Source organism: Amia ocellicauda, chromosome 19 (genome assembly GCF_036373705.1).
Source record: "Amia ocellicauda isolate fAmiCal2 chromosome 19, fAmiCal2.hap1, whole genome shotgun sequence".
Classification (NCBI taxonomy): domain Eukaryota; kingdom Metazoa; phylum Chordata; class Actinopteri; order Amiiformes; family Amiidae; genus Amia; species Amia ocellicauda.
This window is the reverse complement of record NC_089868.1, coordinates 25,038,873-25,055,446: the sequence shown is the minus strand read 5'-3', so window position 1 is coordinate 25,055,446 and position 16,574 is coordinate 25,038,873. Positions and strand designations below refer to the sequence as shown.

Below are 16,574 nucleotides of genomic sequence, written 5' to 3'. Positions count from 1 at the left end.
TGTCTTTTGAAGTTCAAACCACCAATAATTTCAATCATGATTTCAATACAATTTTGATATACTGTAGACTTCTGTGATATAGGTGTACAGCAGAATGTGATGAAAATGTCAAACATTGAACAAATAATACGAAGAGGTATCCATTGTTTAATAAACTAATATAATTATAGTAATACAAAATACGTTTTTACAGCGAGGTGTAGGAAAATAGAACCTCCTGTACAATGACTGGCAGTTCAGGTTCAATGTGATTTATTACATAATATAGATCCATAATATAGATCACAGTATACAAATACACCGGGTACAGCAAGGCAAAACTGGTACAAAGACTTTATGGACAAGTCAGCTTTTATGAGTTGAACCCCTGTCCAACTCCAACTTCCAGAGTGACCACCCCACCCACCAGAGTATCCAGTGGCAGAACATATCAAGTGACAATGGAGCCCTCACCTCACTCTCCCACACTCCAGGGTAACAGATCACACGTTCCCCTCACCCATACCTTTCTCGGAGATGATTAACTCACTCCTGCCAACAGAGACAGACTGTCTCCTTACTCGTCCTATCAATAGCGTTTTTGATATGCTTTTGATACAAGACTGGTAAGCAAACTGTGTCCTCATCAACCTTCTGTTGCTATTGATACCAGGGATCCCATCTTTGCTCAGCCATCTGCGTTTACCTTCTGTGAATTAGGACAATCCCCAAGAACATTTGGGGAGAAGACTTTAAACTGTGTAATATTACCAAGGTGGAATTTCCTCCGCTTCAGCAGTTACATTATTCCTTACAGAGGTCATAAGACTGAAAAATGTTGCATATGCCAGTGATCATTAATCTAGTGATGTCCAGTTTCACACCCGCAGTGTGGAGGACAATCCATGCCAGAATAAAAAATAAACACACAAAGAAAATAATAAATACATAAATGAAGACAGCTGGATTCCCATGGGGCCCCATTTTAGTCTTTGGGGGGCCCCCTTCCAGCTCAGGGCCCCAGGCAATTCCCCCGGTTTGACTACCCCATTGCAACGTCTCTGGTAACGCACGCCTACCACTAATCATCCGGATCTCTTGTTCAAAAGTTTAAGCCACAAAGATTCTGTTTCATTACTAGGATCTAATTTGAGTTCTTCTGTCTCAATAATGTCATTTCTGGCATATAATGCTACCCACCACCGCTTCGATTTTGTCTCTCCTAAACTGTGTGTATCCTTCCAACTTGTATTCATCCCCATCATTTTCTGTAAGCCATGTTTCTGTCACTCCTACAACGTCATAGTCACACGCCAGCACTGTGACTTCAAGGTCTAACATCTTGTTCCTTATACTCCTGGCATTGAGGTACAAACACTTCAGGACTTTCCTACTGGCAGTTTCCCTTTGTTTTCTTTCCTTAGTGGAACATCTCTCATTGTCAGAGCTCCCTGTAGTATAGTATCATATAGTATAGTGTAGTATAATAGCAGGTATGATCATGTTCATGATGGTATGTATGTATGTATATATAATGTATGTAAATGTTATTATTATTATTACAATTTTTATTGATCATACAATGGTAATATCGCCAATAATAATCTTTGTGACAATAAAGAGTAATAAAGAGTCTGTGACACTTTTGTCCCCTACAAGAGTAAGTAGTGTGGTGTACCATGGTAAAACAGTAAGGTATAGTGTAGCATGGTTAAAATATGGTAAAGTATCATACACAACTACTACTACTATAGACTATTACTAAGTATAATACATAAATAAATAATAAGAAGTAGTTGTAGACGATTACTACAACAATTCCTCCACATCCTATATTCTTATGATTATAACTTTCAAAATACAGTAGGACATTGTGCAATAAAGTAAACATAGTGTGATTTGCATTCCAAAACAAAAAAGACAATTTGAAGATAATCTCCTGATGAAGCAAAAATGTCATTTCTGTGTCTTAAATACATTCATAGTGTAAATGTTTCAGACACAGAATGGTGACTGATAACATCTGATTAAATGCAAACAGTAAATCAGTTAAAGTGACAGTAGTGAAGTGCTTATTTTAATGCGAGGTATGGCGCAGATCTTGAATGGTTTTGGTCCTCGTGTGATTCCTATGACAAACTCCATGGTGAGCTCCACCCCCTCAGGAGCGCAGAAGGTGAACCTCTGGAGAAAGGAGGTGAAGAACAGGAAGAGCTCCATCCGGGCCAGCTGCTCTCCTGGACACGCCCTCTTCCCTGAAAGAACAACAACCTTATCAACAGGAAAGGTACAGTGCCTTTCTATTATATTATACTATAATGTTTTTGTGATGCAATTTTCTTGGTAATTCTAAAATGTTACTAAAAAATAAAATACATTACCTATTGAGAAGGGAATGAAATTGTCCCTTTTCACAAACTTGCCCTCCTTGTCCAGGAAGTGTTCTGGATTGAACCGATCAGCCGTCTGATACTCGCTCTTGTCATACAGTATTGGCATCAGCATTGGCAGTACAATCACTCCCTGCAGGAGGTAGAGAAACAGTTTAACCCGAGAAACACACTCCAGGACACAGAAAAAAGCATTGTCCCATAATGGACCATGGAGGAGACCAGCCAATCAGTACATGTGTGCTCAGGTCACAAATCTCATGTGTTAATCAGAGAAGGTCAGGGTTTACAATGTGAGCAAAACGATTTAGCATCACATCAATGACTGCCGCCCCCTTCCCCCATGAAAGAGTAGTCCTGTTGAGTCTTGCACTTCTGCCTTGACAGTGAATGATCAGTTGAGTGCAGAAAGATCTTAATCTAAATGTTTTTTATGCTCTCTACCCAATGCGTCTGGACATGAAAATACAATCCTGTGAAGTTTGTTTCCTTGCTGTGAATATTTTGGGCTACATATTCAAGGATTCATAAAAATGCCTGTTAGATTGAAGAGCTGTGCCAAATGACTGCCGAAGGTTAGAAAAACAACAACTTAAAAAGCACTCTCTATCTCAAATACTCACCTTGGGAATATCGTATCCAGCTATGGTGGTGTCGTAGTGGGAGACCCTGGGGGGAGTGATAGGGAGTATGTTGGCACATCTCTGAATTTCGTGGATCACGGCGTAGGTGTAGGGCATGCTGGGCCTGTCATCCATGGAGGGCTGGTGTTCCTGTCTGATCACTCGGTCTATCTCGTCCTGCACCTTCTCTGTGAGGATAGAGGACTCACAGTTACAATTCACACCTTTGAAGGTATTTGTTGACAAGCTAAGAAGCTGACGGAGTAGGAATGGGGGAAACAAATAAAACTTCAATGTAATCAGTTTCATGTTGAAGGCATTTCCTTTTCGGCCATTCAGTTAATTTCAGTCATCAAAATCAGATGGAATAACAAAAAAGTACCTGGAGACTCAATGTTATATTTTGCAGAGAACCTACCTTGTATTTCAGGATGTTTGACCATGTACAGAAGACCCCAGAGCAGAGTTTTGGATAGAGTGTCGGTTCCAGCGGCAAATAAATCTATCACACAGTAAAGAAGATTCTCCTCATTGAATCCAGAGGAGTCGTCTTTACACTAAGGATGAAAGATTAAAGACATTATATATATATATATATATATATATTTATATATGTGTGTGTGTGTGTGTTTGCATAGATGGAGATTGTGATGGTGATTATATTTTTTAATTAATTCAAAAAGGAGTGCAGAGCCTTGATTTATCCGAACAGGCTGCCTCCATGTGGAGTACATTTGAACGGATGGACAGATGGAGTTAAAATTTACTTTTCTTGCCTTTCCAGTACAACCTGAACAATACTCCATTCCACAGAGAAACCCGAAACGACCTACCCTGCTGCTTAACGATTGTCACAAAACACCTTTTTAAAACACTCTTTAATTAAACTATTTTGTGCACGTTATACACAAAGGCACAGTCGGTCCTTGCAACTGATACTCTATAATTGTGGCACATTGCATTGTGTATTTTCCCCTATCTAATTATAGCTTATTTTAGATTTTTTTAGTTTGATTGTATTCTGTATTTTCCTTATACCCCTCTATGGTACATCCTTGTTGAAGCCACGCACGGTATTAGGACACTGTGTTACCTTTTCAATTTCCTCAAGGTAGCAGTCAATATAGTCTCTGGGCTCGGATGGATTCCAGTCCTCCTTGTGTTTCTGCACCTCGTCTTCAATAAACCGTATGATTTTCTTACTCGTTGAAAAGGTTGACTGGTGTCTCCCGGGTAAAAGGCTCATTAAACGCGGGAACATGTTGTACAACTGCAGAAAAAGATGGCGATAAGCAGGTTTCCCACTTGGTTGATTTATCCTGAACTGGATGAGTCCAACTTCTTGCTGGACAAATTACAAACTCAAATGGACAGTTTTTAGAGTCAAATTCATTAATTTACATGTATAGTGAATCTGAGTGAAGCAGGAGTAACAGGACAGATGCCGTTATTAATACATTTTATTGTAACACTGTTCCTACCTGACCCCAAATTGTTACCGGCAGTTGGATGATTTCTTCAAAGTTCTTCAGCATCTCGAGAAAGTGTCCGTCGTCGTATTCAAACCTGTGCCCAAAAACCAGGGAGCAGATGATGTTCGACACTCCGTTGTGAAGTAAGTAGTGAGGATCAAAGGGTTTTCCTGCAAAATGACAAAACATTTTAGTTAACAAAGCCAAACCTATTATGACTGTCTGTTTACACATTTTAAATGTTTTTATCAAATTGTGGAAGCAAGGTAACACTGTGGGAAAACAAATGACTGCTATTTTATCGCAGTAGACCTTTATTATGGAGAGTGGGTGAAGGTATTGATTTAATCCAGGTGTTCATCAGCACGATGTAGCTATTGTATGTGCTTGTTCATGGAAACAGAAATTGATATCTAAAGATGTATTATATGTAAAAAGGATATATAAAACAATATATAGCAATCTGATATTCATTTACATTTAAAAAAATCTTATTGGTACTAAAGGGGACAGAAATATACCACAAGGTCTCCAAAATATTAGATTTTTTTTGCCCCACCCTGCTCATTGTTGATAGCCTCATAGAGATGTCTGCTCTCCTCCAGTATGGACGTCTCCAGGGTCTTCTTCCCCACTCCAAAGTACTTCAAGGTGGACAGAGCAAACCGTCTCTGTTGCTTCCAGATGAGACCACTGGATGTAATCAAGCCTGAAAGAGGCAATAAACTTGAGTTATCCCCGCTACTGTAATGTAGCACCCTGGCACAGCGACTGTTGTCCAGAGATTTCCATCCCCATCCTATCTTTGCTACATCTTCCAAGAGAACAAACATGAGGAAGCACATTTCCCACTAGTGACCAGGCACATCTGAACAAATATGCTTTACATATTGATAAGCAGACATACAGTGCATACTCATATAGGCCACTCCGAATAAAGCAAAGTCGATGTAATTACCAAGGCCTTTGAACAGTCTTTCGATGATGGGGTATACCGGGCGATCCGTGAAGAAATCTCCTTTCTCAACAAAAACCTCTCTGATGGTCTTCGAGCCTGAGAGAAGCACAAGCCTCTGACCACCGATGGACATCTTTGCCACGTCCCCATACTGACCTAACAACTGCAAGAAAACACAAACCCTTACTTTGTTTTCAGTGTCTGGAGGCTGACTCAGACAAAAGAGCTTCTCACTGAGAACCCACCCGGTTCAGTGGGCAGGATCAGCGCTGCCACTGTGTGCTACAACACGACTCCTGCTACACACACACAACTGGTAGACTAAAGCCTGGTTTGAACTACAATAAGCATTTCATTACCTAAATCTGTTAAAAACTAAAAAAACAGGTTTAAGTGGGATTTCGATTTGTTTCTTTTAGAACGAATTATTTATGTTTCAAGTGCAAATTGTACTTTTTCCAACTTATATTGGGCAACTTGTGGACACAGTTTACCTTACAGAAAGAACCAGATGGGTCTTTGGGATTGATGCTTAAAGCACTTCCTAAAAAAGGTATAGCAAGGGGGCCAGGAGGGAAGTTTTTGGGAGGCCGATCCCTGATGATCTTCACTACCAGCAGCACAGACAGCGTCAGCAGGAGCCCCTGGAAGTCCATCCACTGCCAAAGCCAATATGGGGACACGCCAGACAGATTCATTACAGTTTTCTAGACAAAGAACAAAGATCAAAACAAACAAACAAAAACAGCTAGGTTAATGCCAACCCGATATCACTTAAAGGTATTATACCTATACACACAACTATGAATCAGGCATCAAGGAGGTTAAAATGTGACATTAACTCTGCCCTTACGTTTACACAAGGACTGAGAACAATGTGTCCTTTGTACTCTCCAGGCTGCACGATGACTGTACAACATGAAGAATTGAGCAGAATATCATAAACAAATGTTAGTCTTTATACATACACTTGTATTATTGATAAATAAAACTGAATATCGAAGGGCGTTAGAATATACGAACAATACAAAGCCAAGTTACCGGTCAGCACAACATAACACAACAGAACCAAATTCCTAAGCTTGGTTTGCAATGCAGAAATATACAGATCTATTTATATTATATCCATCGGCTTGTCAATATGTAGATGCAGTAGTGTGGGGTAATGGTTAGGGCTCTGGACTCTGCAGCACAGGGTCATAGTTTCAATCCCAGGTGGGGGCACTGCTGCTGTACCCCTGAGTAATAATAATACACTGTTCCCTCACCTGTTTGTTCCTCTCCTTGGAGCTGTAGATGTTGTGGATTATCCCCTTGCAGACAACAATATGACTAGTGAGCAGCACCGCCTGGTTTTATACTCTGAAGACCTTGATGCCGTGATGCAGATGGGTTACAGAAGTTTAATTTTTTTGGAAACAAACCGTGGCAAGTGAGTGGAGTGTGACCATTCATTCTGGGGTTATTGTGACATTGCAGGTCAGCCGCAGCATATTGTGTCCACAGCCGTATTTCAGTGGAAGGCCACATTTTTCCAGAGAGCCGTATTCTGTGCACACAACGATAGTCATGCACATTTTCATCCATGCATAAGCTGATTTTGCTGTGTGACGACTTCCTGGAACAGAATAGACATGGTTATGGTCGGTGTTTTGCTTGAGGTTATATATTGTTCCTGATGAACAACCACACTGCAAAATCAGGTTGTTCCAGACCATAGCTCGAGCAAGTATACGAGCCAACGAGACACTAGGCCTTATTCATCAAAGTTTTAAAGGGCATTGTTTCTAACGGTCTATGCACAATTGTAAAAATGTTTGTGTTCCATCAAAGACGTGCTTCATTTTTCCAAGGACCGAGTGACGTTTGGTTTGTACTTGGAAAATGCCAGCTTTAATCTGGGCATGAAATCAGACGGAAACAGGCTTCCAACAAAAACATTTAGTAAAGTATACTGAAAATTGATACTTCTGATGAATAGAGTACCCTGTTCATAGTGACAGGCTACTAAAACAGAGGAATAAACAAAGTCCCACAGATTTAATGTCTCTGTTGGTCTATTTACCTATCCATCCTCATGTGAGTCTGTTTAGTTGACTACACTGACTTTATACACAAATATACCTACGATTTTATATAATTCTGTAATGTGTTGTGGATAGTGGTGAATGTAAAACACCTTGCTCATTATATATATTATTCGCTACTTTGTTTCTTTCAGTCACGTCAGTTTAGAATGGGTGGAACTGTTGTAGGCAGAAAAGACCAACATTAGACTTTTGCCCGGGATGGTATGCTAATTAGGTGACCCCTTTATTTGCATATTACTTTGCCAAGTTCAGCAAATACTGGACTTTGAAAGCAGTCTCCAGGCTGAAATAACCATTCATGTTTCTCTTGATGAGAAATGTTTATTTAGTGTCAGGTAACCAAACACAGGAATCCTTTTTGTCTCTACTTTATCGTATGAAAAATCAGACTTCATGTATCAGATTGTTTACAAAATACCCACCTGTAGCTAAGGCTATACGAACAGTCTTGAATGACTGCAATACAGTTGTGAGAGAGGTTAACATACATTTTTCAATCATTTAAAACAATCCCAAATCACATACCACACACACAGCATTCTTAAATACACAAACATTGTAAATGAGATGCATACACGATACACACACTTGCAGACCTAAGGTTACAACTCTTTAAGAAACTGCATCAACGGATCCAGAGCAACATTCCCTCCGGACTGAAAGCGGCGCAGGGCCTCGCTTATCTTCAGTGGGCTCAGGTTCAGGTTGAAAATGAGATTGTAGTTGTGCAGCAGGCGTTTTGCTTCGTCCTTCTCAAGGTAGCCTGGAAAACAATGGGGGATACTGTGACTCATGGGGGAGTTAAACCAGTTCTGTGGCCGATTATGCATTGCATGACTTTTAGGAAATACAGGTTTCTCCACTTTGCAATTTAATGCACATTATTACATCAGTTACGAGCCGTATCTCATGCAATGCCCTGCAGTAGTTGCGATCACTGCTCTCTCCTTTTCACAAGAGGAGGGGACTGTACTCCAGATGTTCTTGGCCTTCCTTCACCAGGGTAATTACAAAACAACATGGATTTTCCTGTTATAGACCCCTGGGTATGACTGAACCTAGGCAGCCCTGGGAAAGAGAAATATGTACTTTGAAACCTGGAATGCAGCCCAGCTGGACTACAGCCGTTTACTGGGAAAAGCAAGGAGGAGAATTTGTAGTTTGGAGGATGGGGAGCCTAACTTAGGGGCTGGTTCACAGGGCTCAGAAAAACAATTCACTTTTTTCCCCCATTTTACTGTAATGTCTCTCACACACAACACTTCACCAGTGCTTTGTTGTGTGTAGCGTGAGTGTCAGTCACAGGGGATCTTTATTTTTGTAACTGGAAGAATGCAATGAACCAGCGAACCTACAAGGCTAAGAACGGATGAGCAATCAGAGTAGTCCAATATAGTGCCCGTCTTTCAGTACCTGTGCTTTTGTAGTCATACATGTGCATGGCTTTCTCCATTCGCTGGAACCTCTGCAACCAAGTCTCGCTGTCGGGGGGGTAACCCGTGTCTCCCATGACTCGGTTACTGCCGGTGGATTTAGAAAACCTGTGGACCTGGGACCCCTTCTTACTGCCTTCGTGCAACACTTTCTCAGTCTGAAAATTAGAGCATAAAAAGAGAGAAAAAAATATACAAGAGAGGAACACATAATCCAAAAAGAGGGAGATGCTGTGGAGGCTAGTGGGACAGTTTAAGGCCTAGTCCCAAAGTAACAAAACGGATGCTCTAAAATCATATGGATCACATACGTGCGATTTAATCACACAAGGTCATACCCATGTTCCCCAGAATACACAATCTGATTCCTGACACTTTCAGATTCCTTCACCATCCGTTACAATTCAAGTTTGATTTTGTTTTATTCATGAGAACTAAGATGGACCGATGATAGAATGCAAACATTCAAACTCCACCAGTAATAATTGGAAACATGCAATCAATCAATGAATACAAGTATGGATTACAAGTTTCTTCCTTCTTTTTTGTTTCTTTCCTTCTTTCTATTCAGCTCTTATGCACAAAGCAACACAGAAAACAAACACTCACAGCAAGCAGACCATTGTTGTTCATGTCTGATTCGTGGAAACTGAGCTGCTCTCTGTTCCCATTTCCCTGCTGTGGTTGATGCGGCAATTTAGTATCTTCATGGTTTTCAAAAGTTCTAGGTTAAAAATAATAATATACAACTTTAGTATCAGGAACAGTTCTGCCCTCCCACTGCTGTTTCAAAGATATAGTCTTATCTCTGAAGAAAGAGTTCACATGACGAAGTACCTAAAAGTTTACTTTTACTATTCGGCTGTGTGTTTGTTTTCTTATTAACAGTGTGTGCTAAACTTTATATCTTTATTCATTCATTTTTTTTGCTCTTAATGTGTGAAGTGGCAATTTGTTTCTGAGTTTAAATGAACTGAATTGAATTGAATGATACTATAGGAAGGCCAAGTATGTTTCTTTAACCTGCACATCAGAAAATGTGAAAAACAATCACCGTAAAATGCCTGTTCCTTAGCTGAGGATCTGTATGAAATACCCACCCTGCTATGCCCGTTCTTTCATGGTCAAGAGGACCTGTGTGTAACTCCGGTCCTTCAGTCTCTATGGCTCCACTGATGAAATCTAGGAGTTGTCTGTAATGCACCTGCAGGTGATATTTTAAGAGAGAGGACCGATTCACAAGCTGAAGAGCAATGAGAATGGCTCCACCTGCAACATGCCTGAGATTTACTGTAGGCAGCAAAAAAACAAACACATTTCCTTCTATTATTGTACATTTTCATATAAATCAAAATGCATTTATTTTTGCTTTTTCACAAGTGCAATCACATGATTCTTTTTCCCTACTATGGGAAGAGGCAGGATATAAGACCAGCGAATAGGGCCATCTCGCTGATGAACAACGTTACCTGCCCTGGATGGCTGGGGTCAGCAAAGGTTTGGAAAAGCAGCCTCAGCGTTGGCAACATAAGAGGAACGTCCTGTTGTAAGAAGACCAGGCTGAGCTGTGATTGGTGGATGGTCCCGGAGTAGGTATGGTCTAGCTCCCTCAGCTCCTCCCCAATGCTCTGCAGATCTACTGTTTTCCAGCCGTGCAGATCCTGTCTCACCACGGTGGCCAGTGGTCCCAGTTCTCGCAGCCCTCCTCCCTAATGGTGGACCACCAGAGTACATTTGCAGGGGGTGATATTGCACTGTGTTTTCTGCCATTTTTATCACTGTCGGTCCCTCCCTCCCCCCCGTGATTAGTTAAGCCTTTAAAAACAGTGCTCTTTATTTTTGAACACACACCAGTGCAAGGTGCTTAATTGTGAGCCTGTGTGATTTGAGTTGTTCCGAGCACCTGCACCGTGATCTCCCCCAACCCGGGCAGGGTCTCCTACCTGCCGATTGGTGGCGTGACCCTCCCAGGCCAGGTGTGAGCTGTTCCCGTGTGCCGCTGCATGCTGGCAGTGAATATAAGACAGTGTCTGATCCCCTGACGGCGCGGTGACACAGTTTACACCCCATCTGGCTGAAGCCTGCGGACCCCCCAATACACAGGGGTTTCCCCGAAATGAACACCAAGAGAAAGTTATTGCAGGTGAGTGAACTACATGATAGACAATAAAGCTCTGCAAATACTGTACTGGAGTCAATGTTTGTGTCACGTTGGAACAAATGTAATGTTCTGTTGCAATGGAGCGCACAGGCTGTTTCTATTTCTGTGCTAAATTGAGTTCCTTCTTGACTGATATCTTGTCCTGTGGCACCTACAAAGAGACTAGGGGAAACAAACTAAGATTTGGTGTATTCCAACCTGCTAGATTTACCTGCTTATCTGTCGTTCCTCTGGCACCCACAGGTTCATGTTGTGCGGGCGTTTGAATAGTCGCACCCTGTTTATCTGGGGGCTCCTTCTGAGTTTCCCTCTGGATGGATGGCATAGGGTCAGATATCAGCCTGATGTCTTTGGTCCTAGATGTGTGGGAAGAATGATTGTCCACTGTTTAAAGGCTGACCACATTTTAAAGACAGATGAACGGCTTTCACAGATTCTGCAGCATTATCTCAAACCAGAGAAAATGTTTCTTCCTCAAAGGGGAAACCAGAGAAATCCGAGTGGGAATCTTTCAAAGGAAGAAAGGGGACATAAAATACCAAACTAATGGAGAGAATTCAGCATCCAAATCTTAAACAGTGATTCTCAGTATCAGAAAAGTTGATTTGATGCACACTTTTACTACATCAGAAACTGGTTTTGATGAAGAATATTCCGAAAGTATCTCATACCAAACCAAAGAAAAATAGTGCTGTTTTCAATCGATACTAAGTGTACAGCTCGCTGATTTCTCATTATCCAACTACACTCACCTAAAGGATTATTAGGAACACCATACTAATACTGTGTTTGACCCCCTTTCGCCTTCAGAACTGCCTTAATTCTACGTGGCATTGATTCAACAAGGTGCTGAAAGCATTCTTTAGAAATGTTGGCCCATATTGATAGGATAGCATCTTGCAGTTGATGGAGATTTGTGGGATGCACATCCAGGGCACGAAGCTCCCGTTCCACCACATCCCAAAGATGCTCTATTGGGTTGAGATCTGGTGACTGTGGGGGCCAGTTTAGTACAGTGAACTCATTGTCATGTTCAAGAAACCAATTTGAAATGATTCGACCTTTGTGACATGGTGCATTATCCTGCTGGAAGTAGCCATCAGAGGATGGGTACATGGTGGTCATAAAGGGATGGACATGGTCAGAAACAATGTTCAGGTAGGCCGTGGCATTTAAACGATGCCCAATTGGCACTAAGGAGCCTAAAGTGTGCCAAGAAAACATCCCCCACACCATTACACCACCACCACCAGCCTGCACAGTGGTAACAAGGCATGATGGATCCATGTTCTCATTCTGTTTACGCCAAATTCTGACTCTACCATCTGAATGTCTCAACAGAAATCGAGACTCATCAGACCAGGCAACATTTTTCCAGTCTTCAACTGTCCAATTTTGGTGAGCTTGTGCAAATTGTAGCCTCTTTTTCCTATTTGTAGTGGAGATGAGTGGTACCCGGTGGGGTCTTCTGCTGTTGTAGCCCATCCGCCTCAAGGTTGTACGTGTTGTGGCTTCACAAATGCTTTGCTGCATACCTCGGTTGTAACGAGTGGTTATTTCAGTCAAAGTTGCTCTTCTATCAGCTTGAATCAGTCGGCCCATTCTCCTCTGACCTCTAGCATCAACAAGGCATTTTCGCCCACAGGACTGCCGCATACTGGATGTTTTTCCCTTTTCACACCATTCTTTGTAAACCCTAGAAATGGTTGTGTGTGAAAATCCCAGTAACTGAGCAGATTGTGAAATACTCAGACCGGCCCGTCTGGCACCAACAACCATTCCACGCTCAAAATTGCTTAAATCACCTTTCTTTCCCATTCAGACATTCAGTTTGGAGTTCAGGAGATTGTCTTGACCAGGACCACACCCCTAAATGCATTGAAGCAACTGCCATGTGATTGGTTGATTAGATAATTGCATTAATGAGAAATTGAACAGGTGTTCCTAATAATCCTTTAGGTGAGTGTATAGCGCATTGACCTCAGATGAGTCCACATGTTTCTAAAGGTGACTCATGGACATGTGAAATAAAAGTATATTATTCTGTTAGTTGGTTTAGTTTAATTTAGTTTAGTTTTTCAAATAAGCTTCAGAGGGGCCATCTGCGTTTGTCTATGATTCCCCACTGAATGGCTAGGTGTGTAGAAGGAATTTGAAATCAGTTCACAGGCCGCCAGCCAGCAAAATTATCATTTTGATGAGCGGCGTTCATCAATACTACGGTACTGCCAAGAGTAATGGGATATATTATTGAGATGTATATACTCCTCTGTTCAGTTACCATAATCACTGCTGCAGTCAATACAGTTATTGGTGGGCTTTCACTAAATAAAAAATGCATTTTGAAGCCCTTTATTTATCTATTGTCTGGTGCGCTGGCAACCGTACAATATAAAACACACTCCTAACATAAACTATGCCTTGAAAGCATAAACACAATGATGTATTGTCAGCTGTGAAAGAGACCAGCGCTCTTACACTGTGAACTAAAGCAGACTCGCCCTCAAATGCCGACTGAAGTGTTTAATTAATCAATCGATTGCCGACACATTCCCACCTCTCGCAGTGTGGGTGTCTGGGTCTGCCTTCCACTACCCGCCAAAACAGGCAAGCTCTGAACATGCCCGCACACGTCTCACTCACAGTGCCAGGCAATGCGGATCTCTTCCTGAATGGGAGAGACTTGCGTGTGAAGCGACTGCCACAGGCACACAGTAGGGAGGGAAGAGGTTAATCATTCCTCAAGTCTTCGTGCCACCGTGTCACGTCACCATTGTTTGGCGAAATGTCAGATAGCACCGGCAGTACATACCAGTTGAAACAGGGCCAGGCCTGTCACAGGAGGACTTATCTTTTCAGAGAATTGTCAACACTGCCCTCAAGAAAAGTGGGTGAGACGCCAATTATTTCGTCATCTTTGGAAATCATAACGCAAGGGAATGAAATCGAGGAAGGTGCACGTCCTCCCTCTCACCGTTCATTTCATCATCATAACTGTTATTGTTCTTTACAGAATCTTTTCAGACTTACTGCCTCGGCCGGTCAATGAAATACTTGATGTGTTTGCTTCCAACGATTTTCACCACTAATTCAGGGGTTGAATCGATTCCAGAAGGAGCACCGTCTGTGGACATCGTGTAAGAGCACGGTGTCCTAGAGGGGGAAGAACAAAAGCAAAAATCCTCAGTTCACTTCAACCTTTTATTTCTCTTCATCTTCACCTTCTCATTTATATATCTATTTATTTATTTTGTTCTTCAAATACATTTATTAAATATTGTATTTAATATAGGCAGACTGTGAACAGTTTAGAGGTTTCTGCACAGCCTCCACTGAGGTCAGGGTTACGTCAGATACAATGCCCCAGTGTAGTAATGCTGTTTTCCCTGGTGTGGCCTGATTACAGTTATATCCGATCCCTGCGGGGCCTCATCCCGTGAACGAATGGTTGATTATCTCTGAGGAGACGGAAAACAATCCTCTTCAGAGCAGTGCCAAAAAACACAACAGGTTTAAAACAGGAAACCAAAAATGCCTCCCTGAAGTTGTACTGTAAGAACTGGAACTGTTACAATACAGACAACTAAACAATACAATAGATTTATTTGGTATTTGTATGACATTTTCTGTTCACACTTATATACGGTAGAGAGCTTACATCTGACAGGAGAGCTTTTGGATGCAGCCAGACTCTATCTTGGTAAATAATTGATCTCTGGGTTATTATCTCCGTAAAACTGAGCTTGGTACCCATGGACATTATCTTTTTTTATTAGTTATCCTCATAAAGATGTGTATATATATATAATTTGAAATATTACAAGGCAAGTATATTTACATACATGTATTTATAGAGGAAAGTTGACACAACAAGCTCAGTTCATTTATACAACAATAACAAAAATGTGATATCCTCAACTCTCACGGCACACACATATCTCTCATTCTTTGCTTTACTTACATGCACCAGTGATCCGAACCCAGCAGTGGAATAGTACTCTACTAGTACTGTACTAGTACTCTACTAGTACTCTACGAGTACTAGTAGAACAGGCAGCAGCATCAGATAGTGTTTACCGGGTTCTGTGGAAACGTTTCTGTGAGGACGTGGAGGGACAATAATACCCCTGGATGATTTCCACAGTATCGAGCAGACCGTGCCTGTGCCCTCTGTGAGCACCATGGTTACCCTGAGTAAACCTGGCCCAGTGATTTACTCCGCCGGGATGTGGTGGCTTCCTCATTGTAGCTGTTTGTTTCCTGCCCAAGTATGTTTGTTAGAGCATTTAATTGACAGCCTGTTTATGGCTTTTTTTACAATGTAGTGTGGCAATATACTTTTACAGGATATTATAATTATAATAATACTGTTTTTAAACCAAGTATGCATATATTAACATATAACATAAATAGGAAAATACTACTACTCCCACCCCTTTTTTTTTTACAATTCTCTTGTGGTTTTGCAAATAATTTGAACAGCTGTGAAAAATATTTTGACCTTTTGGTCCACGAGCAAGAATTTCACTGTCTGTGTGACAGTTGATCATGTTTAAAATGTGTAGTGGAGACTGCCACCTTCTGTTTAAATGTCATAAATGCACTTCAGCTTACCCAGATATGATTGAGGACTTTCTCTGGTTTGTTTAGTTTTATTGCACAGCAGACTTTGAACCATCACAATCAGACACATGCCCATGTCTGCAGAGGGCACAGAGATCATATACAGCTCTGGAAAAAATTAAGAGACCACTCCAAGTTCAGAAATCTATGTTAAGTGGTCTCTTCTTTTTTTCCAGAGCTTTATGTTTAGGAACTGTTTCATAATCAATGGTAAAATGTTGATTTCTGTTGACGGTAAAATGCAGTGCTGTTCCTTAATCTAAACCATGTCTGTGGGGCCTGTCATTCCCAACAGTGAAATATCAGTACTGCAGTCTGGTCATGTGTCATGTGCACTCTTAATGGGGTGCAGGGTGGTTTAGGGTCATCCTGCCCTACAGAGAATGCGTGCAAACAGTTGCACTATTGTACATTAACATCAAATAGGATCACTGCCCTCAAACAGAAGTACGACTTTTTTGACTTTGGCACCAGTTTAAAATATAAAAGCTGCAAGTGAATTCCAGATACAAGCTGTTTAGTTGAAGATTTGTTGATATAAAATACACGTCCAGTATACTTGATTGTGGAGTGCAACTGCTAATACCAGTAATGAAAATCTTACGTAGAGGGAAAAGGCAACATGAGACAGAATTGCAAAGAAAAACAAAAAACACGTGTGAATGTTTCAGAGGTTTCATCTCTCCTGTAAAACCACAGTCTCCCGCAAGGGGGCAGTATAAACATACGTCAGAACGCAGAGGGAAAAGAAAAGCATTTATTGAACTGATAACATCGAATTTCATGTATATTTTTATAACTTCATATATTAATTGAAATCCGTTTTCATTATTTATTTATTTTTT

General features: G+C 41.2%; 2 protein-coding genes across 3 annotated transcripts; both read right to left on the bottom strand.

Moving 5' to 3' along the window:
• Positions 1-127: 127 nt before the first annotated feature.
• Positions 128-7,396, bottom strand: LOC136714714 (cytochrome P450 2J1-like). The gene is made up of 10 exons (XM_066692315.1): positions 6,691-7,396; positions 5,917-6,129; positions 5,423-5,585; positions 5,024-5,173; positions 4,474-4,634; positions 4,086-4,262; positions 3,411-3,549; positions 2,993-3,180; positions 2,361-2,502; positions 128-2,234 (listed from the first exon to the last, which is right to left on the bottom strand). Exons 2-10 carry the CDS (start codon positions 6,118-6,120, stop codon positions 2,029-2,031), a joined length of 1,530 nt encoding a protein of 509 aa, XP_066548412.1. The 5' UTR covers positions 6,121-6,129; positions 6,691-7,396; the 3' UTR covers positions 128-2,028.
• A 380-nt stretch (positions 7,397-7,776) lies between these two features.
• Positions 7,777-15,262, bottom strand: c23h1orf87 (chromosome 23 C1orf87 homolog). Of its 2 annotated transcripts, none has more exons than XM_066691911.1 (9): positions 14,511-14,566; positions 14,137-14,259; positions 11,318-11,462; positions 10,889-11,026; positions 10,415-10,654; positions 10,046-10,149; positions 9,555-9,669; positions 8,926-9,103; positions 7,777-8,275 (listed from the first exon to the last, which is right to left on the bottom strand). In XM_066691911.1, exons 2-9 carry the CDS (start codon positions 14,238-14,240, stop codon positions 8,115-8,117), a joined length of 1,185 nt encoding a protein of 394 aa, XP_066548008.1. In that variant the 5' UTR covers positions 14,241-14,259; positions 14,511-14,566; the 3' UTR covers positions 7,777-8,114. The 2 variants fall into 2 exon arrangements, with proteins under 2 accessions (XP_066548008.1, XP_066548007.1); XM_066691910.1 differs by lacking the exon at positions 14,511-14,566 and adding an exon at positions 15,068-15,262 and having other exon boundaries at positions 7,778-8,275.
• Between the last annotated feature and the right edge of the window lie 1,312 nt (positions 15,263-16,574).

Coding starts and splice junctions, on each gene's coding strand:
- c23h1orf87 (XM_066691910.1), bottom strand. Junction 11,027..11,317: donor GAGGAACGACAGATAAGCAG/GTAAATCTAGCA, acceptor GGGGGTCCGCAG/GCTTCAGCCAGATGGGGTGT. Junction 9,670..10,045: donor GAAAGAACGGGCATAGCAGG/GTGGGTATTTCA, acceptor TTTTTAACCTAG/AACTTTTGAAAACCATGAAG.
- LOC136714714 (XM_066692315.1), bottom strand. CDS start 6,120: ATGAATCTGTCTGGCGTGTCCCCATATTGGCTTTGGCAGTGGATGGAC. Junction 5,586..5,916: donor CATCTGGTTCTTTCTGTAAG/GTAAACTGTGTC, acceptor GTTTTCTTGCAG/TTGTTAGGTCAGTATGGGGA. Junction 4,263..4,473: donor CGGTAACAATTTGGGGTCAG/GTAGGAACAGTG, acceptor CTTTTTCTGCAG/TTGTACAACATGTTCCCGCG.